General features: G+C 40.0%; 3 protein-coding genes across 5 annotated transcripts in view; 1 reads left to right on the forward strand and 2 right to left on the reverse strand.

Moving 5' to 3' along the window:
• nectin1b (nectin cell adhesion molecule 1b) overlaps positions 1-10,610 on the reverse strand; it is a 139,220-nt gene extending 128,610 nt beyond the window's left edge. For 2 of the 3 annotated variants that reach the window (XM_071497224.1, XM_071497223.1), the window contains exons 1-2: positions 9,959-10,384; positions 6,874-6,987 (exon numbers count right to left, since the gene is read on the reverse strand). The gene's annotated coding sequence lies outside the window, so the exon portion shown is untranslated. Of the gene's footprint in view, positions 1-6,873; positions 6,988-9,958; positions 10,385-10,406 lie in introns of those variants that run through there. The other variant, XM_071497225.1, reaches the window with a different exon arrangement.
• A 1,104-nt stretch (positions 10,611-11,714) lies between these two features.
• ttc36 (tetratricopeptide repeat domain 36) lies at positions 11,715-13,732 on the forward strand. The gene is made up of 3 exons (XM_071497226.1): positions 11,715-11,931; positions 12,161-12,349; positions 13,384-13,732. Exons 1-3 carry the CDS (start codon positions 11,826-11,828, stop codon positions 13,650-13,652), a joined length of 564 nt encoding a protein of 187 aa, XP_071353327.1. The 5' UTR covers positions 11,715-11,825; the 3' UTR covers positions 13,653-13,732.
• Positions 13,733-13,789: 57 nt separating this feature from the next.
• On the reverse strand, positions 13,790-19,907 carry LOC139632336 (F-box only protein 40). Its single transcript, XM_071497229.1, has 2 exons — positions 17,864-19,907; positions 13,790-14,748 (listed from the first exon to the last, which is right to left on the reverse strand). The coding sequence occupies exons 1-2, from the start codon at positions 19,790-19,792 to the stop codon at positions 14,566-14,568; spliced, it is 2,112 nt and encodes a 703-aa protein (XP_071353330.1). The 5' UTR covers positions 19,793-19,907; the 3' UTR covers positions 13,790-14,565.
• Positions 19,908-27,888: the final 7,981 nt, after the last annotated feature.

Genomic DNA, 27,888 nt, shown 5'->3' on the forward strand with positions numbered 1-27,888 from the left:
CTGATGTGTATACTGTACATAGATTTCTTATTCTTATTTGGATTAAATGCTGGTTTTGATGTATATATTGTATATTTTAGGGATGCACCGAAATGAAAATTCTTGGCCGAAACCGAAAACAAAAAATGAGGAAACCAAGGCCGAAAACCGAAAACCAAAACACCAAAAGAAATGATTATGTCAATTATATTTTCAGGTGATAAATTAAACCCGACGTGGAGAAACTCTTTGCAGATGCACCCCCTCTTGAAATTTCAGCATTGCATGTTTAGCAAATCGCTATTCGTGGGTCTTTCTCTGAGATAGTGAAATAAGTCCATACCGCAGACATGCTGGCTCTTATCCCGTTACCGCGTGCTGGTGGCTGCGCTGTTTGTTCGCGATCCCGTTTCCCGTGTGCTGGACGCGCCGTCTGCCGCGTGAACACAAGTTTTGGCCGTGTTGTTTCGGTGATTTAGGTGTTTCGGCCGAAAACCGAAAATGCACTTTTGGTCATTTTCGCCCGCAAATTTTCGGTGGCCGAATTTTCGGTGCATCCCTAGTATATTTTATATATTTTGTTATTCAATATCAGGCTCTACACGTCTGCAATTCTGCAGTTGTGTTTTTTTTTAACCCCAGTCTGCTGTAACATGATTATTTCCCTCACAGGTCAGTACTAGTAACTTGTTTCTCACAATCTATTCACTTAAAGTAAACTTTTATATTGTGTATACTGTATATGAAGATGTGAGTGGGAATGTTGTGTGTGTAGGTGTACCAGCCTGTTCAGGAAGTACACTGACAGGGTGTGCTAGGATAGGCTCTAGCCCCTGCAACTACAAAAGTTAAGAGGTATTGAAAAAATTGATTGAAAACAGATGGAAATTGATGAATGGTCATTTCTTTAACCATAGATAACATACTTACAGTGGGGTTGAAAAGTCTGGGGCCACTTTCCCATTAGTCTGAGACAACTTTCCCATTTATCTGAATGGGAAAGTGGCCTCAGACACATACTGCCAGGTGGGGTGGCGTTACACTCAAGATTATAGATTGCACCTTTAAATTGCATGGCAACACGAGATTGATTGTGAGTAGCAGCACAGATGCTGTGTTAGACCACCCTCCCCTGCCCACACCCAACACACAAACAAAAGGCACACACACTATCCCTCCAAACCCACAATCAAATTTCACTCAACATCTGCAAAACATTCCCAACAGGCCTGAAATGTACATTAGCCTGGGGAAATCTATAAGACTGGCTCACCTCACTAGTTTTAGTTTTGTTCGAAAGTTTCAGTGTGTTGTTTTCTATCAGCCTATAAGAGGGGGCAGAACACTTCTAACAAAGCCGCCTGCTCCACTTAAATCCCTCTGTTTTTGCCCAAGTAAACCATAAATCATCCATGCTTCATTATGACAGTTCCGGCTACGGTCCACAACATTACTCTTGGAAAACATTACAGTTACATGTCCAGATATCCCAAATCCTAAAATTGCTATTCGGTTTTATTCGTTTTGTCTCTCCTCAGTGCTTCAGTTGATACAATCATTGTTTTAATCATGAATGGAAGAGTGAGTGAGTGACTGAGTGTCTGTGAAGCCAATTCAAATTTTTGCTGTCATATCTTAAAAGGCAGAGCTGCTCCTGAGACACAAATCGTCTTGTTTTTATGGTTGTTTCATGTCTTGTTCTACAGTCTTCTACACTTAGAATGTCATTCAATTCCAGTGTGTTAAACAAATCGTCTCATGTCCACATTTAGACAGATATTGAATTGCTCTTGATTGTTTAAAAGTGAGTGTGACCTACTGGATAAAGGCTGGTAGACTAAACTGTTAAATCAAAATCCAAAACGTGCCTTGAATGAGAAACGTATGTGTGCCATTTTTCATGCAATTATTATATCACATATTATAAATCATGTTGGTAAAAAACTTTGCGACCGAATTCAGGTATCAAAGTTTAAAAATCAACATTTAAAACCACTTTTGTGAGCATTTGTTTTTTTTCAGCAAACTCAGTCAACATCCATCTGTATCTATACATCTCACCATTTCCACCAAATATAAACCCCAGAGTAAATTCATGACAGTGAGTCAATACATTTCAGACAGGCCGATAACTTAGTGTAAATGGCCACAACTATTAACCATTTCACCCATTTTTCACAAAACCTGACACACACACACTTGCAAGGGGGTACTAAATGTAGAGCCAATGTAGAGAGCTAGGCTATTGCTTTCATTAATTTTCTTTTAGGGGTACCACCAACCCCATCCAGAGCATGGCAGGATGGCAGGCAGCAGCACAGCAGACACATCAGTGAACTGTCATCTGGCAGGGTGGAAAATTGCTGTGTGATAGCCAATCACACCAGGGATCTGTCATATTATTATAAACAAACTATTATTTTACTTCTGAATTAAAACTAGATTCATATGAAGTGTTTGGACTAATCTGATTGAATTGCAAAGCCAAACTGCAACAACAATACAAGCTTGTAGTTAAACTGCAGTGACTTATGATGATGGATCCCACCACATGCAACAGCCTATTGTGGGAGACATTAGTGGCGCCTGACAGCCTTGCCACATTCAGCCTTGCTGAACCATAAGCCAAACAAAGCATTTCCACATTCCCTCACAGGGGGTGCCATTAAACCTGTTTACAAATTCACAAATGTCATAAAACATATAACATACAGCAGATACTTGGTTTTGGGAGCCAATCTGGAGAGAGTGGACATGGCCTATTACAGCATATAATAGACAACTTCCTCTAGATATCCATTGCTTTCATATTTTATATTGCTATTCAGAGGGTTGTGCTATTTACAGATGAAAATATGACTAATGCTACAGCCTAGAAGTGGGTAGCCAACCATTATTAGCTGCACATAAAGCCATCAGGATGAACAGTTTATATTCCCCTGCATGTCTATAGCAAGGCAGACAGGACATAGCATGTAGTTATGGGACTGTAGCACAGAGGGTGTTGCTAAAGATTTCCCATAAAAGGAGCACATTGTTTATTTGCTTAACCTCTGGTACCTCTGCAGTTATTCCCTGTCCCTCCACAGAACGGATTACTTTGTTTTAATCCAGCTCAGAATGCCCCCGCACAGCACGCGATAGTCCTTCGTCATCAAAACAGGCCAGGTATCGACACACAGGCCCCTGTTTACCTCCATAGGGCAAAAGGATTAGGAGCACAAGCTTTGATGTCAGATTCACAGACAGTAGTGGAGCAAAGCTAAAGCCTCTCAGGGTTGTTATTATATCCAAGTCCATTTCTTTACCAGACATTATGAAGCAACGGGAGAGTTGGGAAAGAGAAGAAAAGGAAAATTTGGAGGACCAACTGCAGCAGACTCTTTGATCTTATATTATAATTTTATTCACTTTAACATTTGATTTATTTATGTTTTGCTGCTCATTTGTACTGAAGGGATAACTTAGAAATTCTCTCTGGTGTGTTTATAAGAGTCCACCAGGGGCTTTTATGTTAAGAAATGTCCATTCTGTCAGCTAAACAGCTGCTGAGTAATACTGCTGTCTCACTCACTACTAGCACTTAAGTAAATACTGTTCCATTATTTATAATCTGCTGTTGTGGTCAGATTTAATCAGTCTATTGTCTTTATTATTGCTTAGAGGAACTACGAAGAATGTGTACATTACTGTACTGGTAGTAGGTTTTACAGCAGCACTACCACTAAGGGTCAGTGTTTTTTGATTATCTCTTTATTTCCCACTTGGCCTGCAGCAGAAGCAACTCCATCCTCTCAGCTCTTGGTTTTGGAGTCTGTAAACACGACCAGTGTGTTTCCCTATTGACATAATCAGGCTGAGTGGTGCTGATGCACTGACATTTGCAGTAATAGGAGACTGATAATCCTCACACAATTGCTTCTCCACTTTTGCACCATAGGGGAGGCCATGGGGGACACACTGTGCTTCTGCAGAAAATCTGCTGCTTACCAAGTGACCGTGAACATGATAGCCTAGCCCTCACTCTTTAACTCTTATTACCCTGTGGAAAATGGGAGTCCTGCAGGATCAAACTGTCTGTGCTGACTTGGTGAATGGGGAACAGAGGGCCCGGCAGAAATAAAAGCAGCAAGAGCTCTCTCAAGTGGTAAAAAAGAAAACTTCTCTCTACCCAGCAATCAAGACTCTTTTTTAATCCTCATGGATTTTTATCATCCAGGCAAATAACTATACTGTCTAAGGTTTTTAATTGGCTTTTTAAACCCTCGCAGTAATTTGTCCAGATCAGATTTTCGTCTCACAGCTAAATTAAGTCTTGGGATGGCCACAGAATACAGAATTGCAGCAGTGCAGTAGTAGATGTTTAAATGAGATACTTAAAACCTGCAGCATTAGTCAAGCAGGTGTTATAAAGGCTTATAATTTACTTGCAAGATGAGGCTCTTGAGTTTCAAATTTTTATACACATCGTGCAACAACTTTAGTAATTTTAGAGCACCAAATATTTTTAAATTGGATGAAGGAAATGGTTTTACCACAGGTGTGAACTTATTCAGCATTTTTTCGACCATGTATAAACTCATACCACACTTCATGGCCATAACCCAAACAGAAGAAACGGGCTTAATATGATTCAGCTATTGGTGCCCGGGGTCACAGATGTCAGTCCTTGTATTAAGGAATACAGTCTAGTGCAGGAATGATTAGTCAATTATTTGTTTCATTAGCAGAGAATTAAATAACGGTTTTGATAACTGCTAATTGCTTTTCTCAGTTTTTATGTGATTGTCAGTTGAATATTTTTTTAAGGACAAAACCTCAAACTGTGGGAATTTTGACGTGCCATTTTTACTTTTTTATCTTTTTTTGCTCAAAAAAAAAAAAAAAAATAGATAAATACATAATGAAGAACAATCATTTGTTTAATGTTTACAACAAAGTCAGCACTATATTTGAGAATCTGCCTTCTTTTCAGACTGAACAGCCATTTCTTTCCCACTTTTCAGTCTGATATTGCCATCTCATTAGCTGTTCTGTTTGGAGGAAGGATTTGATTTTCTTCTAATAGATTGGCTGCATTGTGAAATGTCCAGTTACTGTACACCTCTGTATGTATGGCTGCTATTCTCAAGGACAAATCTGTCACTTCAGACAGACTGGCTGCTGTCTTACTGGAACTATAATTAAAGAAAATGAACCGCAATCCACTTCAAAGGCATTTTCTTTGCCTTACGCCTTATTGTGAATAAATCTCTCTTTCAGAAATGTAGGTATTTTCAGGATATAATGGTGTCACATATAATGGTGTCGCATTAATTCTTAAAGAGACTTCAAAATTCATATTTCACACCAAGCAGAAATCCCAATTTCTATCAACTGAGGACCTTTTCATAACAAACTTTGTGTTTCAGCCACTACACTTCAACATCAGATCTGCCTCGTCCCAAAAGCCTGCACCTCCATGAGCTCTCTCTTGTTCCAGATCACTGCTGCCAGTAATTGCAAACAACAGAAAAAGGCTGTGAGCTGGAACCATTTTCATCTCTGTGACTCACTTACACACATAAACTGGAGATACTTGCAGTTACTTTCTGAGCCAGTGTTTCCATGCTTGATGGTACTGTTTTGATAAACCTCACTTTTATTCATATCACTTACTTTGGCTGCTATCGGTTTCCTACTGTGGCAATATCTGTTGTTCACCAGCACTGTTATCTGCTCTTTGTTACTTGCAACAACAACTCTTGCTGTGGAGATCCCTTAAGAGGCAACTCTTTTCATGTCACAACTGTAATCTAACTATCTGTTGTATGCACTGATTTTCTTCTGATTCTGTGATGTTTTTCCTGGCGTCTGTCATCCCTTTCTAAATTTAAATTACTTAATTTAATTTTTGTGACAGCCTTACAAAACACCATTTGTCAGATGTTGATTGTAAATCATAATTTGTTTCTAAATCACACGCCTGATTTTAAATGAAACCAGGCCTGGATTAACACAAGATGGTGAACTATAGGGTGTGTACACAAAAGTGTACAAAAGAAAACATGTACCACAATATCCCATTCTATGTCTTGACATGAATCTGGATATGTAATCCACAGATTCTCTCTTCATCGTAATGAAACACTGTGGTTTGCACTGCAGATTAACTGTATACTGTCACACCAGAGATTTGCTGTGTGTAGCATTACACAACATTATTTTTACACCAACTGTTTTGGCTTGTGATCAATCAATGCAACGTCTGTTTGAGGCCCCTCATCACAGAATGAGATGTGAGCAGTTTCGCCAGAGGGATTTTCCTCTTCAAATTGTTACATCTGAATAATTTTGAGACCTGAACAGATACAGCTTTTCAATACTTTACTGGGAGAAGAATCAAAGGTCAAAGAAAAATGTTCACTGTACAGAATAATCATTTACCATATCTACACTGTCTTCTAAAATTGTTTCTATACTACTAAATACTTCTTTTACACACACACACATGCCCACGCGCGCACACACACACACATACACACACACACAGTGTATTGTAAAAATAAATTACTAATCAGGTATTATGGTTTGCACTATACATCTAAATGTAATTTCACTGTACATACAGACATAACACACCATTACATGCTAAATGATGCAATCATCACTCCACTGGCCTACATAATGCTTAAGTGCCAAATGGCTGCAGAAAAACCTGCAGTGACAACCATGGAATGCAGCAGGAGAAAAGCAGACCAAATCTTGAACACTGCTATCCTCATCACAGAGATGAACACATACAGTGATAGAAATTGTGTTCATAATAACAATCCAGACCAAAAAACCCTCCTACAAACATCAAACTATCAAAGTGTGTCTCACTGTATGCAGTTCATGAAAGACATATCTTACCTTTAGAAGGCCTTCTTCTATCGCAAATAATCGAAGCGCGTCAGCCTCCAGGCCAGCAGTAACAGCAGGGGGCAGGTTTTGGACAGGTTCATCTGGATGTCTCCTGTGTCGCTCCTGAGACAGGACAGGGTTATAAAACTTACTATATTATGATGTCAACAATGTACAAGCAAAGCTGCATTGCAATGCAACAGCTCACAGGTATGACAGCATAGTTTTCATTAAGTCTTCCAATACATCCGTTATTTATACCTTATTTTGAAAGGCTGCAATGAAAAGCAGTTTCCTGGACTTATTCAGTAATGGTACCATATTGTTTAGGAAATAACAATATCAAAATCCTGTTGATCATCAGGCCGAAAATGTTCCATCCCCATTTTGTCTGTAGTTTCCCCACAAATTCCACCCATTTCTGTCTGCAGCAAGCTGTGACTAGCCATGTTTCTCCAGCCTCTTGTCCTGTTTTTTCCTTATTTTTATCTCTGACCCAGTGGAGGAGGAGGTATTTATGTCTTTTACTTATGTAAATGTAATAATATGATACTGTAAAATACTCAATTATTACTCTATTATGAAAATGGTACTTAAGTACATGTTATAAGCAATTTGTACTTCAAATATCATAAGTAAAAAATGGCCCGTGTGAGTGTAGTGCTAAATGTAGTGGAGTAAAAAGTCATAGTGAAGTAGCATGAAATGGAAAGTACAAGCACCCCACATTATGCCATAGTTCAGTAAATGCACTTACCTACACTGATCTGCCCTGTAAAAGCTATGGAGCTAACACTTCGTTATAGTGTAACTACTACTATTTTAGCTGTTGTTGACTAGCTCCATCACTCTTTTTCACAAGACAATAAATTGAACCATCAGATACATTTTAAATACCAGCTAGCTTTAATGTTGCTGAGCAGTTTATTGATTGCTGTCAGAGTGAAGCACTACAGTAGCATTACAGACATTTGGCACTACAAATTTAATGAGCAGAGAGAATTAAGATGAATTCCCAGTGACAGTACAAGCACTGATAATTTTTAGGTTAACTTCATCTTTTATTAATATTTTTTTTTTTTTTTTTTTTTTTTTTTTTTTACCTGCACTGTACACATAGTGGATTTTTGTTTGCACATGGAGGTAGATTTCGTTGCACCTACAGGTGTCTGTAGAGCAGAGTGGGCAAGACCACCTCAGCATTGTGACAGTGACTAACCCTGCCTACCTCCCGGCTAATCAAAAAATGGGCAAGAGGAAAGGTGTGGGTGGAGCTGTGACTTCCATGCCGATTTGACAACAAGCATATGGCAAGCATACATCTTTAGCATCTGGTGTGTGTGTGTGCGCATCCGGAAAGTGTTCAAAGCGCTTCACTTTTTCCACATTTTGTTATGTTATAGCCTTATTCCAGAATGGATCAAATTCATTTTTTACCTCTAAATTCGACACACAATACCCCATAATGACAAATTGAAAAAAGTTTGCTTGAAACTTTTGCAAATTTATTAAATAAAAAAATAATATGTACATAAGTATTCACATCCTTTGCTCAATACTTTGTTGAAGCACCTTTGGTAGCAATCACAGCCTCAAGTCTCTTTGAGTATGATGCTACAAGCTTGGCACACCTGTTTTTGGGCAGTTTCTCCCATTCCTATTTGCAGAACCTCTCAAGCTCCATCAGGTTGGATGGGGAGTGTCGGTGCACAGCCATTTTCAGATCTGTCCAAAGATGTTTAATCGGGTTCAAGTCTGGGCTCTGGCTGGGCCACTCAAGGACATTCACAGAGTTGTCCCGAAGCCACTCCTTTGGTATCTTGGCTGTGTGCTTAGGGTCATTGTCCTGTTGGAAGATGAACCTTCGTCCCAGTCCGAGGTCCAGAGCACTCTGGAGCAGGTTATCATCAAGGATGTCTCTGTACATTGCTGCAATCATCTTTCCTTCAACCCTGACTAGTCTCCCAGTTCCTGCTGCCGAAAAACATCCCCACAGCATGATGCTGCCACCACCATGCTTCACTGTAGGGATGGTATTGGCCAGGTGATGAGCGATGCCTGGTTTCCTCCAGACATGACACTTGGCATTCAGGCCAAAGAGTTCAATCTTTGTGTCATCAGACACGTGGTCTGAGAGTCCTTCAGGTGCCTTTTGGCAAACTCCAGGCGGGCTGTCATGTGGCTTTTACTGAGGAGTGGCTCCATCTGGCCACTCTACCATACAGGCCTGATTGGTGGAGTGCTGCAGAAATGGTTGTCCTTCTGGAAGGTTCTCCTCTCTCCACAGAGCAACGCTGGAGCACTGTCAGAGTGACCATTGGGTTCTTGGTCACCTCCCTGACTAAGGCCCTTCTGCCCCAATCACTCAGATTGGCCGGGCAGCCAGCTCTTGGAAGAATCCTGGTGTTTCCAAACTTCTTCCATTTACAGATGATGGAGGCCACTGTGCTCATTGGGACCTTCAGTGCTGCAGAAATGTTTTTGTACCCTTCCCCAGATCTGTGCCTCGATACAACCCGGTCTCGGAGGTCTACAGACAATTCCTTGGACTTCATGGCTTGGTTTGTGCTCTGACACGCACTGTCAACTATGGGACCTTATATAGACAGGTGTGTGCCTTTCCAAATCATGTCCAATCAACTGAGTTTACCACAGGTGGACATCAATCAAGTTGTAGAAACATCTGAAGGATGATCAGTGGAAACAGGAGGCACCTGAGCTCCATTTTGAGTGTCATGGCAAAGGCTGTGAATAATTATGTACATGTGTTTTTTTATTTTTAATATATTTGCAAAAATTTCAAGCAAACTTTTTTCTCTTTGTCATTATGGGGTATTGTGTGTAGAATTTTGAGGTAAAAATGACTTTAATCCATTTTGGAAAAGGGCTGTAACATAACAAAATGTGGAAAAAGTGAAGCGCTGTGAATACTTTCCGGATTGCACTGTAGCTGGCTAACCTGAGGGTAATTAATTTGCTGACTAATTAGCCAGCTAACGAGCTAAGCTAAGAAGCCAGGTATGATTAGCGCAGACACCTACACTTGCTAATTAGTGCTAACACAGGACGAAAATGATACTAGAAATTCACTCACCTCAAAAAGCAGGAGCACAGACTTCCTCCTGTTCCGTTAGTTAATCAGCCGCACAGCAGGTCATGTTATATTTCCCATATTTGCATGAGAAAATCCTCCAAGAGGCCCCGCCATCACAAACTCGGCCTGGAGGTCAAGTTCCGTGACTCCCACCGGCTGTAGTGAAGCCTAGCAAACAGCTAGCAGCTAGACACTGAGCGGCTAGCCTACTGTGAGGGCCCCCACCAAACAAAGCGGCCTTGCCCTCAATTATACACAACTTTAAGCCTTAATAAAACTTAAACGGGTGGGCTATTTGAAAATTCAGTTGTCATACAGAGGGAAATTAACTGTAGGGCCCCAAAACTGTTTTTGGTAGCAGCTGTGTGCTCAGTACTGACTCCTGTGGCCACAGGCTGTGCTCCAGCAGCACTGAGGTAGCATGCTGATGTCTGTCTCTTTCACTTACCTGTGTCCCACTAGTCTCTGTAACCTCCAGTAACTGGGCTTCTGCTCTACGACTGACTGAAACTCTAGTATAACTGGATGCAGCTTTGCTTCAAATTACATGATATTATCAATTTCTATGTACTAATAGTAATAATTACTGAGTAGGTCCTGTCCAAATAAGGAAACCAACAGAAGAGGACTGTCCTGAGAAGAGGTCTAATCAGTCAACAGTAATGGAAAACCCCTGTGTGAGTTGACTATTGGTGTTCAGGAACGCTAAAACTGCACATACAGGATATATATTTAAATATAAAACACTGCATATGATCATAGTCACTTCATGATTGATTAAACTAGTAAACAGCATAATAATGTAATTCACACAGTGACAGTTTTTATCAGGCAGGTTCAGCGATTTTAATGGGAGAGACGGTGGTGGCTTAAGGCTTACAGGCAGGCAGGTAGAGGAAAAAGCAAATGGAACAAAAGAGGTCGCAGGAACCAGACCACAACAGCTGCAACAAGCAGAACACAACAGAGACAACAATGTGACAGAAGAGTCTGGAGGGACGGCTGGGAGCTGACTGGGGAATGGGAACCAGGTGAGGCGGGTGTGGGAGTCAGGACTGGGTGATTATGGAGTGGGAGACAGCGGAGTAGGTGGGCGTGGGGAGTCGGGTGATGGAGACAGAGGAGGAAGGAAGCCCGAGGACATCTGGTGGGCAGAAGGAGAGTGGCAGGAGACAGGCGCAGAATGGCAAAAATAAAGAGGGATGAGACAGGAGTCATGACAGTATATACTGTAGTCACAATTTGCTCTGTCTAGAACTTTTACTATTAATATTAAAATGCTGCTTATACTTTAATGCAGCAGGAGTAACAGATCAATAATCCATAAAAATGTACTGCACTCTGTATAATGAGTGCTTTTACTTTTGATACTGTAAGTACATGTTGTGGGGGGTTGTGTGTGTGTGTGTGTGTGTGTGTGTGTTCCATGCGTATTTAATTGAGTATTGCTACTTTTACTTAAGTAAAGCATCTGAATACTTCCTCCACTTCTGTATTTTTTTTTAGTATTCAATAACTGCAAATCTTAAGACAGCATAGTAAAAACATTATCATCACTTTGCACTGAGCAGAAACCATCAAAGAGTGTAGTTCTGATAACATGTTCACTCTTTCTCCTCTTGCCATTATAACAGCAGCTCTGCAGCGTGCAGTTATCCATGGCCTGAATTTTTGAGTTAACCAAATACAGATGTGCTCCAGCGCAGGCAAGTTTCAAAGTCCACCTCTGCTTCCACCCCCTTCTTTGATTGGCTGGTGGAAATGGCAGAAGTCAGGGGAGGAAGAATTCTCCACCCAGCTGTAATTTAGGTGTCATGGTTTTCCTTTTTTGCCATCTTTCTCTGCTTTCTGTACAGAAAAGCGTAAGATGGCCTCAGCACATGACAGAGCTGTACTCCAGGCTATATTCAACCCCACCACCCCCTTTGGAGACATCCCTGGCCTGAACCAAGAGGAGGAATTAATTGATGATGGTGAGCATGAGCTTCTGACTCGATGTGTCTCTTCATATCATGTCATGGCTTTTTATGTTTATCATTTCATAGCATATTGAATTTATTTGAATGCATTCCATTCCCAGACTAAAAAAACATGACATTTTAATCCAAGTTGAGTTCTGGGTGACAGTTCTGTGTTTTCTTTGCCACGGTACCTGTCAATTGAGTTTGAGTGGTTTTCAACCTGTTTATCTCCCCCTGCCAGACAGTGGCTTTGACACAGAGTTGCTGAAGCAAGTGAAAGAGTTGGAGATGTGGGGCGTCTCGGCAGCAGAGGCTGGGGATTTGCAAGCTGCACTTCAACTGTTCAGCCAGGCAATCCAGATCCTGCCTCAGCGAGCATCAGCCTATAACAACCGGGCACAGGCCCTGCGGCTGCAGGGGAACACAGCAGGTACATGCCCCAAATTCAATAATAACGCTTTCCATAGATACTGCAGTGTGCTGAAAGGTCAGCATGACACTGTATCAGAGCTTTCTCTAACTGGTGTTACTGTGCAGGCTTTGAGTTAGCCTTGTGTTAGCTTCTTTTACCTGCTGGTAAGGGTTGGCAGGGTTGTATACACTGAATGTACAGAACTACAGGGAGTCAAATCTGAATCATCTCCAATCCTTTGTCTGCTTCTTTTCATTTACTCATTTGACATTTAGGAAGTCAACATGAAATAATAGCTTTTACAAATAAATGAAATAAAGGGTCCCCCAGTATTGTATAGATTCAGTGTAATATAATTTACATCACAAAAATTCAAAATTAAATGAATTTAATTAATTTCGATATCCTGGATTGTGCGACTTCTGCGAGTATTGCTGTGGTTTATTTTATGCTCACCCCCAGGCGATCACTCTGTCATTCACACCACGTATTCAATACTGTAACATCTTTTTGCTTGCATTGTCTGTGTCTAAAATTGGAGTTTCTATCTTTAGGTTGTGTTTTTCACTTTGTCTGTAACCTGGTGTCAGTTGTTGTTCTTGCTGACTGACAAGATCCGCTGGATGTTCTCAACAAAACACCTGCATATGCACTGAAGATAACATGCAGGAAACGTGACACGAATTGCACATAGGCTGAATGACTGCTGTATTTGGGAGTTGTAGAATAGTATTGTAATGTGGTTTATTTATTACTCGACAATAGCTGCGGTATTAAGATTACTGTTGTACCTTTTGGATGAATGAAAAACATCAGGCTGTCTGGTGTTTATTCACTTTTTAAAATATGAATTAATGTTAATATTTATTTTTTCTATTTGACAGCATACTCTGCAATGCTTGGGGGCCAAGTCATTTAAACACAAATTCAGCTACATTACTCTGACTGAATATTTCACTAGGCTGGCTTCAAGCCCAGATGTAAACATTACAAGATGAAAATCCAGCTTTCCAGACATGTGTGTGCCTCACAGAGCTCTTCTTTCCTCTCAGGAGCCCTGGAGGACCTGGACCAAGCCATCTCTCTGAGCGGTGGCACTGGACGAACTGCCTGCCAGGCGCTGGTGCAAAGAGGCCTTTTACGTAGATTAACATGTCAGGATGATGGAGCCAGAGCAGACTTTGAGAGAGCAGCTGCACTTGGAAGTGAATTTGCTCGACAACAGGCTGTGGTTCTTAATCCATATGCCGCCCTGTGCAACAATATGCTCTCAGAGGTGATCAACAAACTACGTAACCCAGAAGTGTCAGAGATGCAGTAATTAATGGAGACAATTTGTTACCTGGACACCTTTTCTGTTATGAAGTCATTGGTTAATAAAAGAATATTTCTAACTTTTAATGTCTTTTTTATTCTTGTAAGTGTGCTGCTGTAAAATAAATTAGGCCAACTGCAAGTTAGATTTATTATAAGGTATAATGTCAACGACACACATACATCACAGTCTTCTCATTTTCCTTAACAAAGATAGTCTAAAATAAGAAACAAAGTTGTTGGTGTCTTCTTGCAAAGCATGCACTGCCGTATTTAATCGAATATGACAAATAAGACACGTGATATCATGTTCAGCAGTCAAACACTAAACTTGACACCATTCCACACAGAAGAGGCACTTCAGCTTTTATCCAGTAGATGTCAGTCTTGTCATATTGAAAAACATTCACCATCAGCAACATCTGCTGCACTTTTCTTTTTTTTCTTTCTTTTTTTTAAATACTGCCAATAATGAAATAAGATGAAAAAAAAAACAACACTAATCTACTCAATATGGTAAACAAAGACAAATAACTTGACAAAGAGTACAATACAGGCCCCTCTAAAACTCAGATTAAGTGTCCTCAAAGGGATTATTTAAATTTAATTTTCTCCCAATAAACTCGTAAAAGCACTACATACATAAATCAACCTTGAAGCATTTTTACCTACTTAACAGGCAAAATGATTTGTGGAGATGCAGTTTATGGCACAATAAATTCTTCACATATACAGTGTCTGTCTGCAGGGGTTCAGCACACAACATCTCTGAGTTCCCTTCTGTTTCCATACAGCGGCTGTATATGTGGAGACTTTATCGACTTTGCAGTTTGTGGGTGCATACATATCACGCCTGAATGATTCTTCTCGTGGCATCGCTCGTGTTATGGTCTGCCCACTGAGCTCTGGGGCCGTGCACATTATCTTTTATGCTTTACTTCCCCGTGTTTGTCTCTGACCTCTCCCAGGCAGGCTAAAACCACTGGCTCAGTGCGTTCCTCTCTCTGGTAGAAGGAGCAGGCTTTCAGGTGATCTGACATCGAAGGAGAATTGCTGAAGCTCCATCTGTCCACAGAGGAAAACAAAGAGCTGAACTCCCAAACCTGTAAAGCACAGAGACAGAGCTGAAGTAGGTGTAGGAGGCTGCTGTCAAGGCATCTATCAGCTACACTGCAGCTCTAAGTCCATGTAGATAAATGTTTTTTAATACCCATGGAATCCAGATCACAGAGTATTTTTATCACATGTCAGGGCATGATGTTATTTCTGTGTTCACCCATTATAAATTTACACAAATTATGCCCTTCACTGGGAAGCAGATACCCAGCTGTCGGCCACACATTCTTATCAATCCTGTGTTTCCATGAATGATCACATATCTGACTTATTATGGTAGCACTGTGTTTACTGGCAGCTCAGGCCATTCCACATCACTGACATCATCGGCACACTCTTTGTCCCATGATCACTGCAGTACAGAAATAGTAAATGTGAAAGCACACATTTTCACACTAATACTGTATCTGTCCTTTATTTTATAGGTTTGTTGATTTGTTTGACAGCAGGATGTGTGAAAAACGACTAAAAATGCTTAAAAAAAAGGGAATCAGTGGAAAATTAGTCAAATTGTATAAGAAAGATTTATTAGTTAAGTGTCAGCATGTTCTTTTAGTCAGTTTTTTTATTTGCAAGTCTGGTTCCCAAGTTCCTCCCATTCTTTCCCAATCCATTGACATAAACTGCCACAACTCTGATATTCAGTTGCAAACAAAATTAGATGATGTTTACTCATCTACAGTAGGAATTCTACACATTTGATGGTATTTCATGTATAGATGAAGCAAAATTACAAATTTAAATGGTCATAGCTCAGTGGTCATTGGTCTGAATCACTTCAAATTTCAACCCAATTTCTCATAACTCCAGACAGGCTTTAGGTAGACACTGTGGCAGCCACAGGGGCAGCCACAAGGCTCAGACTGCTAGACCAGTGGGCGTCCTCTTGGTCTAGTGGTCTAAGCCACAGGGTCTAAGGTCCAGCTCAGTGGTCTGATGTAAACAAAGCATTCCCGGTTTAATTCTAGCAGTTGCAAAGTATAAAGAAAAATAAATATTGACAATTGCTTTGTATCATCCTCTGTTCTTACTGTAGCATAAGTTTGCAGTTTTCTCATTATCAGTTTGGATTAGTTACATTAATTAATTTCTTTTTGTGTTTGAGTTTCCCTCAGTCCTCCTTCCTGGCCTGGACAAAAGACGTTGCTGAGGGGGGAGCCTGCTTAAATACAGAGGTCCAAAAATGGACCAGGCTAAGAGCTGTTGATTGATGCTGTTTTCCTCTTTTGTTTCTAATGGACTGACCGGCCAGTATATGTCTCCTTTATTTTGATGTCTCATTAAATTGAGTTGGTGTCTTATTTTGCTTTTAAGGGCCCAGTTGTTTACTACATTTGCTTATTTTCATTCATTTGTATTTTTGGCATACCTGATGGGTAGGGAAGACCCCGACCATCCATCCAGCAACAATATCTTAGTGAAACTGCCAAGAAGATTGTTTCAACTTATCCTCTGACATTCAGTGATGTTACTGAAGATCAAGCTGTAGGTAGTGTTTATGACTCTCTTAGCAAACAGCTGCAGACGAAGATGAAAATCTACCAAAAAAGACAGACATCTAGCACCAGTGAGGGAGAAGCCCTACCATCCAAGACAATGAGATGCTGGATAAATGGGCAACCAAAGAAGGTGCCACCAGGAGAAACCATGGAGACTCAGAAACGTATCAAGAGCAATTAAAGAAGATGCACAAAAACAGAAGCAATGAGACTAAAAGTATTGAGCACACCATCCATCATTGTGTCTGGTATGTTTCGTGTGTGAGTGGAGCACTACGTTCAAGTGTACTCCTGTCCTAAGAGGTGCCATTTCAAGATAAATCCAAACATGGGGACCAAAGTGGGTAAGAAACTGCAGTCCATCAATCTCACGGCTCTTTCACTGATTGTTGTAACATTACCGAGTTTGAGTGGAGAGAGAAGGCGTCACACATGCACACACACTCACACACACACAGACCCAGATAGTTCACAAGTAAAGCCAAATGTGTTCCACAAACCATTTCCAGTTGAATTTCGTTAATTTGGATATTAGTTTGTTAACTCATTTTTAATATTTAAGTGTTCAAATGCTCTGTTGCAGGCTCATTCTGCTTTAAAAAATCATATAAACATTATTTAATTTTTGTGTATTATTATTTGCATCTTGGATGGTTTGATATATATTATGTTATGGTAAAAGTCCACAGTAATTTTTTGTCTAGGGTGGAAAATGAAAAAAGAAAATTAATGAGTGGTGGTGGTGGAGGACTGGAGGAGGTGGCATAGTGGTTCATGGAAATATATCATTTCCTCATTAGGAGTAGTATTGAGTGTTGAGTACTGTTTCAGTGCACTCTGGTAGCACTACACCTATGTTGCTAAATAAAATAAAAATTAAATTAAATTAATGATTGTGCAGCCTTCGCAGAGGTTTGCTAAGTGCTTCTTGTAGAGCTGTTGATGATATATTTTTTTTTATTCTTAATTGTAAACTGTAGTACAAAATCAACACGTGACACATATAAATGATGCTTAGCTCATCTGTGTAGTTACTAGACCATTACTTTGCCACCAAAGTCAGAGAAGAACGCGAAATGTCCTTTTTTCCAAACATCCACATGTGACCTCACATGCAGCTGTCTTTTGACAAAGAAAAAAAAAAGTAGCAAAAAGTAGCAAATCTCCAGTGGCTGCTCCAGTGGGAACCAATTAACTGTTGCCAGCACGGCTGTGATTTAGTTTGTAATATTGCTGAAGAGTCTGGAGAGTGTTTACAATGCAGCAGCTGTCATGCTGTATGAATGGCTGAAATTTTCCGATGACAGTCACCAGGATGCTGCCAAATACTAAAATGGAACCAATATAGAAGTTTGGCCTTGTTTACTTTCCCTTCCCTGAGTACAAGGTTGAGATCAAAAGAATACATGAGAATGACAGCGTTCATTCAGTAAGATGAAGAAACATAATTATATGATAAAAATTTACTCTGCAGCATAGGGACCAGAAAGAGTTATGATGGATGATTCAAGCAATTTGTACAAAATGATAATAATTAAATGTTTTGATGGAAATAAAACAAGAAAATCTAAAAAAACAAAATAAAAAACATATGGGTACTTGCTTTTTTCCGACATCTCCAGGAGCTTCCCCCATGGGAATATGTCTTTTTCTCCCACTTGAGGGAGACCATCCCTCTCTCCTGCAACAATGTGGCACACACCTCTCTCATCAGATGGGAGACCTGGGACAGCTGAGATAATGTAAAACTGTCAAGGTAACCAGCAACGTGCTGAAGAATCTCCAGGGGCAGCCTGCTCAGCGGATCCAGATTATGTACACCATTTCTCTGAAGGCTGGAGGTTTTTACACCTTCACAGAGGGATGATGGGACTTGTGGCTGGAGGACAAAGGCACTGGCATGTTGGCAGAATTTAAGTGTGGCTTGGTGACCTGCAGGCTGAAACCTTGTCTGGGTGAAAGTACATCCGAGGTATGCTAAGGGGCAGCGTTGTTGTAACCAGCCGCTAAGAGAGGCCTGTATGTCAGAGTGCACATTCCTGAAATGAGAGCGGCATTCATCACGGCGAAAGAAGTGGCCACACATGTAGCTGAATGCTGAACTTGTTTTGTTATGTCTTCTGGTGACAGATTCTGCTTCAACATGTACATAAAGACCACGGGGTTTGTCTGCTATGACATCAGCAAGGGATGCATCTGTTTTGAACGGAGCAGAGCAAAAGTTGTATGTTTGGGTTCCAGTGTCTATATAAAGGCCATCTATAGCCACACTCTCTGAGATCAGATGTCCTTTCAGCTCCTTCTCCAGGGAGCACAGCAGCGTGGAGTGGACCTCATCACACATTGGAAGGTCCTCAACTGACAAGCCCAGATCTGCGGTGTCGACACTCTGGTGTACGGTCATGGCTTTCTGCGCAGGGTCCTTCAGGTGACTGCGCTTTGCTCGATAGCTGGTAGGAACACTGAATGAGCGGACTGTTTTAACCTCGATGGGCTCCAGGTTCCCATAGACAAAATCCTTTTCTCTCGGGGTGCAAGCTGCAAGTTGGCCAAAATTAATCAACATCGCCCCATGGTGCACCAGATACATGTTATATTCTGCAATGTTGACTTCTTTGCCTAACCTCTCAAGGACCCCATCCTGCCAAGGTGCAAGGCCAGTTACACTACCCCTGCTCGAAGCGGCAGCAGCATTCTCTTGGTTCAGGTGTGAGTCTCTTATCTCTCCTTGACAGTTTAATGATTTTTGCTCCTCCTTTTCTTTTCCTTTTTCTTCCTTCTTATTTAGGTTTTGGACAGTTTGCTTGCATCCCCCCATCTCCTTTGCAAATATTTTCTCCCAGGAGCTGTAGTTCTGGATGCTCTCCACGTCTCCGCTGTTTGCCAAAGCATCCCCCTCCTCTTGACTGAGTTCTTTTTCCTCCATCCTTGCACAGCTATTGTCTGTAAATTCACTATAATCTGAAGAACAAGCTTCCTCCACAGGCCTGTTGACCCCAGGAATGATATCCTGGAGATCAGGGTCCTCCATCATCAGCTCAGGAAAAAAGTTCTTCATTTTTATGGATCGAAACAGTAACTCTTGGTCCCTCAGAGCCATAGCAACATCGAGTTGCAGCTCAGTTTGCGGGTTTTCTGAGACATTTCTGTAGAAGGTCAGATCACTCTCAGAAACAGGCCAGCGGTTCCACTCCTGAGAGCAGCAGACCACGCTGGCTGGACAGACCTCCAGGTGTTTGGCCTGCCTGTGGCGCAGCATGGTGAGAGGACAGCCGTAGTTGACATTGAGGCAGGGGACCGTCTCATTTGGACAGAGGAGCTGGTGCTCCTCTTGCTTGCACATGTGGAGGGTGGCGCCACAGTTTTTACGACACTTGATGACCATGCATGAGACAGAGATCTGCACCGGGACCTGACAGTGGACATTGTAACATTTGTCACAATGCTCATGATGCCCCACCGACATCTTTCTGCTCTTCATCTTCAGAGAAAAAAAAACATAAAAAAAAAATAGCAGGGAGTTAAGTAACATATTTTTATCTTTTGTGACAATCTGTGCTGTATATGTTAAATGTTGACTTCAAATAGTGACAAACAAATGCATTAACCATTGTAGTTTACCAACAGAAAACTATGATCATCTAAAAAGAGTTTAATGCAAGAAATATGACTAGATTTGCGTTTTGGAACTATGTTGAAACTAATTACTCAGAAACAAAGCTACCACCATGACATATATTGCTAATATACAAGTCAGACAAACTTTAAAAAGCAATCAAAACAAAAACAAATAAAGGAAATAGTAAGATATGTCCTCCAATACACACTTTGAGTGCATAAATAATATAGGTTAATTTAAATCTTACATCAATTAAATATATATACTTAAATATACAGTAGATTAATAATATTAGTACACTATCTTTGATGCACAATGAGGAATTGTTCAGTTAAAAAAAAATGTTTCTGAAAAGACCAGGTTTTGGTGAATAAAATCAACAACAGGAACAATAACAGTAAAAATTCTCACCCTTTGTTCCTCTGTGCCTGTCACCTTGTATTTGCTGGCACCTCGGAATAACCTCTGCACTGTGTCTGGACATTATAAATAGACACAACAGAGGGGCAGACAGGCCAGTGGGACGGGGCACCATTGTCACACAGCCATTAAGAGGCAAGGTCAAGTTACAGCCTCCAGCACTGCCTCACTGTGAGAGGGTGGTGATAATAGCAGGTAATCTACTGTCTCAACAGTTTAACTACCGTATGTTCAAAAACATCAAAATCCTAACGAGTGCAAGACATTGTCTCTACATACACTACACTGTCAACTGTTAGATTCTATTTCAGTAACTGTGTGTTTACATTTCCAAAATCATAACAACACTTGAAAATAATAATTGATTAAACAAAACGAAAGCACTTTTTTGTCTGATTAACAAATTTGTTTTTAGAGGTATGAAATTATTAATCATAGGTGTTCATTTCTAGTGTGGAGTATTTTACAGTAGACACAGTTTTCTTGATCAGTGTCCTCCACTAGATGTCAGTCACACACTTTCAAAAACTCACATCTCCAGCAGCTTCCTGTGCTGTCAGAGAAATTTCACAGCATGGATTATTTCAATTCTTTTGGGTTACAATGTAAGATGAAAAAGGTATTTTTCATAATGTTTTGAAAATGCCGGTCAATTGAAATTCATTTCAGGTGTCTGCAGCTGATTACGTCCTAATTTGAAGTGAAAATTGAGACAGTTTTAGGATTTTGAAAGGGAATTAGCTGGAGGGAAACAGTTTCATCAAATGATGTTTTGGAACTGATGTATTTTCAACACCTTGTATCATTTATGGAGTAGACCCAAATAGCCGCCTCTTTTAATGAAGATGCTGTCCAGCGCTGTCAGAACATTATTCTGTGCTGCTCTACAAGAGTAATAGTTTGATTGATGTACACGGACTCATCATTTGTTGACTCCTACAATGTACGGCACTGACGTCCAACTGCATATTATATATAGAAAAGTGCCCACATGTCACACTGTGTTGTTTGTCATTCATGGTACCTCTTTCATTCATTTGCAGAATTGTTGCGTTGTGCAACATAATGGGGCATCGATCCCGTGTAACTAGCTTTAACTAATTACACTCATTTACATTAAGGCTGGCAGACCTATCACCCCCTTCATTCCCCCACATCAACCTGCAAGCACCCCTGACACCTATTTTCTACCCTGTTTAAAATGTGCTGGATCCACAAACTGCAGCTGGAATGTTTTGTTTTTTTTTTTTTTTCCACCTGGCACAGATTACAATGAACAGCTTATCAGATGCAACTGCTTCGCTCTCTATAGGCCCTGCAATCAGCATACATTTCATCAAGAGAGACAGAGAGAGAGAGAGAGAGGCTTCAATGTAGAAAAAAATACTTTCTATTTCAGTGTCTTGTTGCTATACAACAGCAGCACTGAGACCGGAGACTTCTATTGTTGGGCTTAGTTTTGAAAGTGCTTTAAAGCAGGTGGACAAATAATGGATTAGTTTTGTAAAACTTTAGATTTATTAATATAATTTTCAATAAACTCTGGTTTAATTAAAAGTTGAAACTTTATTCATGCACACACTATTCAACTGCAATGTCCTGGACTGACAAGGTAGTATAAATTGAAAGTTCAAATTCTATTTACATAATCAGTATTATCTGCCAGTAGAAATAGATAATACCTGAAACCCGGATCAGTTGTTCTGAGTGTCTTCAGCCACATAAACGTACAAGATTTAAATGAGTAGTTCAGCATTTTGGAAAATATGTTTATTTACTTTCTAGTGGAGACTAAGATGAGAAGAGACACACTTCACATCACATATGTCCAAACTTAAGGCTACAGCCAGAAGGTGCTTAGCATAGTGTAGCATAAGACTGGAAACAGGGGGAAAGCACTGCTAGAACAGCTAACAAAAACTCACTAATTGACACATTATACTGTTTTTCTTTTAACACATACAAAATTGATGTAAAAAGAATAGATTGTTTGCTTCGAAAATTTATTTGTGATATTGGTAATTACAAAATTATAAAATTATAAAAATATGCAAATTTGTCACAAATAATTGTTATACCAAAAAAAAAAAAAAAAAAGAAATTTAATTCTGCCTTTTTCCTAAACTTTCAAAGACATTTCTCCTATGGAAAAGAGTCCTTTTCAAGTTTTACAAACAGATTGCAAAGTAACAAGATGTTTAGTGGAACATGGAATTCTCATTTAATAAAATTCAATTCAACACTCAGCTTGATCTCTTATGCAACCTGGCAGCTCAGAAAGGGGATAATTACAGCTTGTCCATTTTCTGTAGCGCAGATTTGAACAATTTTGAGTCTACAGGTTAATGATTCATGCCAGCTCCATATCATTTAACTCTAATTTAATGTTCTGAAATGTGACTGGACAGCTTCAGATGGTGGAGAAGTTGATTAATATTCAAAGAATTCAAAAGCTGTCTGCACACAGCAGGACTGATAAAAACATTACTGGTTTCAGGTTTTATATTGAAGGATTTCCTTTCTCCACCAACACACCAATGACAGTCTGTGCTTATACGGTCTACAGAGCTTCCTAGAAAGCTTACCCACTTCTCTAAGATTTCTCTCTTATTGCTACTCCTCTTAAAGATTGCCCCCATTTCCATCTAATTTATTATACCTGGCAAAACATACAGTGCATTCAGACAGTATTCAGACTCCTTCACTTTTTTCACATTTGCTTATGTTGCAGCCTTGTGATGAAAGCCTCTTCCCTCATCGATCTACACTCAATATCCCATAAAGAAAAAGAGAACAGAATTTTAGAAACCTTTGCAAATTTATTAAAAAGGGAACATTGAAATATGACATTGACATAAGAATTCAACCCCTTTACTAAACCAAAAAACCAGTGGGACAACATAGAGAAAATGTGTTATTGCTGAATTTCCAAACCGTGTCGGTATTGTGTTTATTACAGAGCTCAGCCCAGCAGAGGCCTATAAATAAGCTGCAGACGACTATGGAAATGTCTAATGAAAATGAAAATGTAATAACTCAGAGCTGAGCTCAGATACTGTCTGAGTTTGAGACCAAAGGATGTATGATTATCACAACTGATATATGGCCCAAACAAACATCAGTTCGATCAAAACATTAATAGACTTATTCTTTTTAGAGTTCCCTTATGATAACGTTCTAAGTCGAGGTAACACTACATTAAGATGTTATGTTGAACATGTTGCTTGTTTACACATCCAGCAGTTACAGAAAAACAACATAATCATTTGGAGCTGTGATTGTGTCTGTCTGATTAATGTACGTCCAACATTCACTCTGTTTTTAGCCTTGAGGGAAATATTTTCTCTTTGCAGCTCAATGCTTCACCATATTCCTCTGCTAGTCTCTGGCTGTGTCCGTCTGACCAGGTAGTGTACATTGGGTTTTCACTGAAAACAGCTGCATGCAGCAGCCAAAAATCATCCAGCCAAAAACAACAACAAGAATGAATCAGAACAGTTGTGGATGGACAGCTAAACAATGGGCCGAAACTCACTATAGAGCTCTGTAAAGCCGAGGGGAGCTGCAGAGGAGAGTGGTAATTCTCTGTAGGTTCATTACTACTGACCCCTTTCACAACACGTCATATTGTTTTCACATTGTCATTTGATACATTGCTATTTTAAAAAAGTTGATTACAGCTGTTTTAAATCACGTGTATTCATCAATATGAAATACTGTTTCACGCGTGATAAAACCACTTGTGCCTTTTTTTGTGAGGGCCTGCTCTTCTCAAGAATGTATTTTTTTTTACTGAGTTGACAAAGGTCTGTCCACCTCATTAAAACTATAAACCATCTCCATCATCCTAAGGCACTAAAGTCTCCTAAACCTGACACTGCAAATTACAGCTATAGGATACATTTAATACTACATGCCTTTGGGCGAGTATTGTACCATGAGCCCCCTCTGGATGACATATTGTAGCATTCAGTGTGGTCAGCCAAAAATAGGAGGGAAAATGCAGATAACCCAGCTTCACACCTAAGTTTCACTATCTCATTATGCAGCCTCCCTCCTCCCTTCCCACTTGATTAAGAGGGTGACATACACATTTTCCTTTAAATCCCTTTGCAGTTCAACTCTCAAGCCTCCTCTCTGACCTGACTGAGGAAAAACGAGACGGTTTGCCACCCTGGCCAATGAACATGCAAATGTTTATGGGCATATCAATTTAGCTTCCAGCCTTTCTGCACCCAATATTCTGCCATTAATTACAAAGACTAATTAAAAGTACTTTGTAATGAAGTCCGTGTAGGTTCCCCCCAGGGCAGGGTACTTCGTGTCATTTTGCACCATTAATTGAGAATATGCTGAAGAATGACAAAATCTCAAAAGTTGCAAATGAGACATTTCACTCCACTTGTTTTCATAATGTTGGGGGTTAATAAGAGACGGAGGACACCACCATTTCATGCCCAATATAAATCCATAATAAATGATGGCTCATATAAAATTTATGAAAGTATAGTATAAAACAGCTTGTTGTAGACAAGTTAAAAGTGCACTGAAGATATTTACTAGTTCTGTGTTTTCACTGCAGGAGGAACTTTTATACACTTTGTGTGTGACAAGATCCAAACTCCTGTTTTCTGCTGGAATGATGTCCAGTCAGAGTTGTACTTATGTACCCACACTCTCAAAAAAAAAAAAAAAAAAAAAAAAGCTGTAAATACGTGTACTTTATCTCCTATATCATTATACATTAGTGGAATAATTTTGACTTATGTCACTGGGGAGGCATTAGGTGCAAAATCCAGCCACCACCAAACTATGCTTATAACATGCAGCAAATCATTGATCTTTATATTCAAGACCATGTGTTTATTGTGACAAGTTAGGTAAAGTAAAACAGATTTACAGCCACTTCATAGTAAACATGCAGTAGTTACTGTTGAGTTCTTTAGTCACTGCATGAGCTCAGTTTTTGGTCACTTGGTGGCTGAAGAACTCAGCAGGAAACTAACAAATGCACACAACTGACAAAAAAATACACATCTATATTTCCTTATCGAGTTGCTAAAAGATACTTTGTGGTCATTTGCCATCATCATTGAAGTTGTTCCTCTGTCCACCCGACCAATGTGAGTCTAATATTTTTACAGTTTGGCCTCTAACTCCTGAGAAAGTGTCAGGGTCTTTAGCTGCTTGTTAGCAAGTTGCTAAAATGGTCAAGGTTTACTAAAGCTTGTTTGCTGGAAATGATTGGCTGCACAGGGTTGAGTTGTGTGACTGATACTTACATGTGAATGTAAATGTGCTCTAAATCAACTGAGCTACAAGGGGATAAAACTTTGGGCATAATTCTCTCTAGTTTCTGTAACTAAGCCCTCAGATATTATAATTGTTTAATAATATAGTTTTAGAGATAAATACCTAATGAGTATTTTTGACCATGTGCAGTAAATTCATAAATCACAGTCACAGTTAGGATTTGGCATTCACATTTTTATTATCCAATCATAAGCAGGACCATTGCTCAACTTTTAACCAAATAGCCACCAAAGCTAAATCATGTTAGCATTATCAGCTGTAGGCGGAATAACAAACAAAATAAAAAAGGCAAGGATTTTTCAAAAATGTAAGTCTGAGGTTTGCAGAAAGGTCCACTTTCAAAGTTCTGGTTGCTGAGCATATTGTGTTTGGTATTATTTGTTCTACACAACCTATTATGGCCAAAGGGGTAATATTACTGAGTGGAGACTGTACCGCACAAAACTATGTCTGTCTGTCTGTCTGTCTGTGCACTGTCAATGACAGCCAAACTAAAAAGAGGACAAATAAGAAAAATATGCTGAGCATGACAGTATTTGGTCAAGCATCTCCTGAGCTTTGGTGTTGTATATAAAAGTATCTGTAAACAAATCACTTTTCACTTATTTTCTCCCAGTTTCTGCCGCTCGTCTTTAGTGCATAATTTTATCTGGGACCCACAGAAAGAAACACAGCAGAATGTCATGCAACAGACACTGATAAAGATAATTTCTTCTCAGGTGGTGCAGCTAAAATAGTCTCTGTGGGTTTTGGCTGTTGTGGGGCTGAATGATAAGGTGCACACACCGATAAGAGACCGCAGCGGAACCACAGGATGTCACTCCCACCGCTAACCTTGTACTTTCCCAGCAAGTTTAGTAAGGCACCTGCGAGGTGTGTGTGTATTGCATGTGTTCACACATACATGTTTTGATGTTATCAAACTGGAAGCACAAATGATCCTTATATTGCCTTTGCAGCATTCTTTGTTATATGCAGTGCTTATACATATGCATTATATTGCAAGGTTTTTGTGTTATTTTGTCTCCCACCATTAAGTCCACTGCACAACACATTACAAGAAACAGCACAAACTATGCTTTGAAATTACCATAAAGTAAGCACATCTCTGTGAGAGCGTATTAACAAAAACTGAATATCATAAGCTTCATGAATGCAATAGCCTGCTCAGGACTATCTTTTGGAATTGCATTATATTTTAAAGGTGTTCATGTTATCTATATTTCTTATATTACCTTTACAAGCCGAGCAGGATAAAGAAGTAATACAGAAAGAAGAAAACAGGGACAGATGAATAGATTGTAAAGGAGTTCCTTAAACACCTGTAATGGATGACTAATGATATTGATTCAGTCTCATTACAAATACAGGACTAATGGCTCCACTGGAGCGCCACTAAATTAGAAAAAGTGATGGACAGCAACAGCTTAGTGTGCCAGCAGCCAAAACAAGCTCTTTATCTACACCTGCACTCACATGTACGACCCCTGCATTAAAACTTACTCAGCATCTCCATCCCGGGAAATTCTTCTGGGCCACTGAGTTCTCTATTTATTTAATCAATGAAGTCATGACCTATAAAATATATGCGGACTATGTATCATGGGGTGTTCAGCAAATTCTGTACAGAAACTGAAAAGACCTTTGGCATACAGACAATCACTCCTTTTCAACTCAAAAAGTCCACAGTCAGGATATTCTTGACTGAGCCACATGGATCAGAAATGTATGAAATGCCCTGCTGTGCTGTTCTCCAATTACTGCCACTGATGTTTACCCCTGAATTGGCCTAGACTCTCACAGCATGCCCTCTCTGTCTCGGTCTCACACAACTGCTGCCTACAGCTCCTCTCCAAACGGGGGCGTGACTCAGCTACACAACTCCAGGGGAACTGCCACTCTCACGCTCCATTAGTCCCTGCGTCCCCAGTGGATGAAGAAAAATGTATTCACCGCTGGGACGCTGCTGCCACAGACATCTAAATAGCAACCATTCGTCCTTTCTGCTGCGTCCTCAGTGCATCGGATGACCTCATGACTGGAAGCATGCTCATGGTTAAATCAGTGGAGGGGAAAGTAAGTTTATAATCACAGCATGTGAAGATCAGGAGGTTGACAGGGATTGTTTTGGCCTGAAATTGCACTGAAAGATGAAGCTCAGGTTATTTCATGCAAACTTAAGTGGCTTAAAAGGCGCAGCAATTCTGCAGATTGTCAAGCTGATTTTTGCAACAAAGCAGCCCAGTGACTTTCAGACAAGGTTTTCAAAGATTCAC

The sequence above is a fragment of the Trachinotus anak genome, unplaced genomic scaffold (assembly GCF_046630095.1).
Source record: "Trachinotus anak isolate AG129_WGS33_773 ecotype Australia unplaced genomic scaffold, CSIRO_AGI_Tana_v1 ptg000014l, whole genome shotgun sequence".
In the NCBI taxonomy this organism is placed as follows: Eukaryota; Metazoa; Chordata; class Actinopteri; order Carangiformes; family Carangidae; genus Trachinotus; species Trachinotus anak.

What these genes read in the sequence shown, in the direction of transcription:
- ttc36 (XM_071497226.1), top strand. Translation starts at nt 11,826, where the DNA reads ATGGCCTCAGCACATGACAGAGCTGTACTCCAGGCTATATTCAACCCC. An exon ending in GGAGGAATTAATTGATGATG is followed by an intron (nt 11,932 to 12,160) that starts GTGAGCATGAGC and finishes TCCCCCTGCCAG; the next exon opens with ACAGTGGCTTTGACACAGAG. An exon ending in GCTGCAGGGGAACACAGCAG is followed by an intron (nt 12,350 to 13,383) that starts GTACATGCCCCA and finishes CTTTCCTCTCAG; the next exon opens with GAGCCCTGGAGGACCTGGAC.
- LOC139632336 (XM_071497229.1), bottom strand. Translation starts at nt 19,792, where the DNA reads ATGTTACTTAACTCCCTGCTATTTTTTTTTTATGTTTTTTTTTCTCTG. An exon ending in CCTGGAGATGTCGGAAAAAA is followed by an intron (nt 14,749 to 17,863) that starts GCAAGTACCCAT and finishes TGTGCTTTACAG; the next exon opens with GTTTGGGAGTTCAGCTCTTT.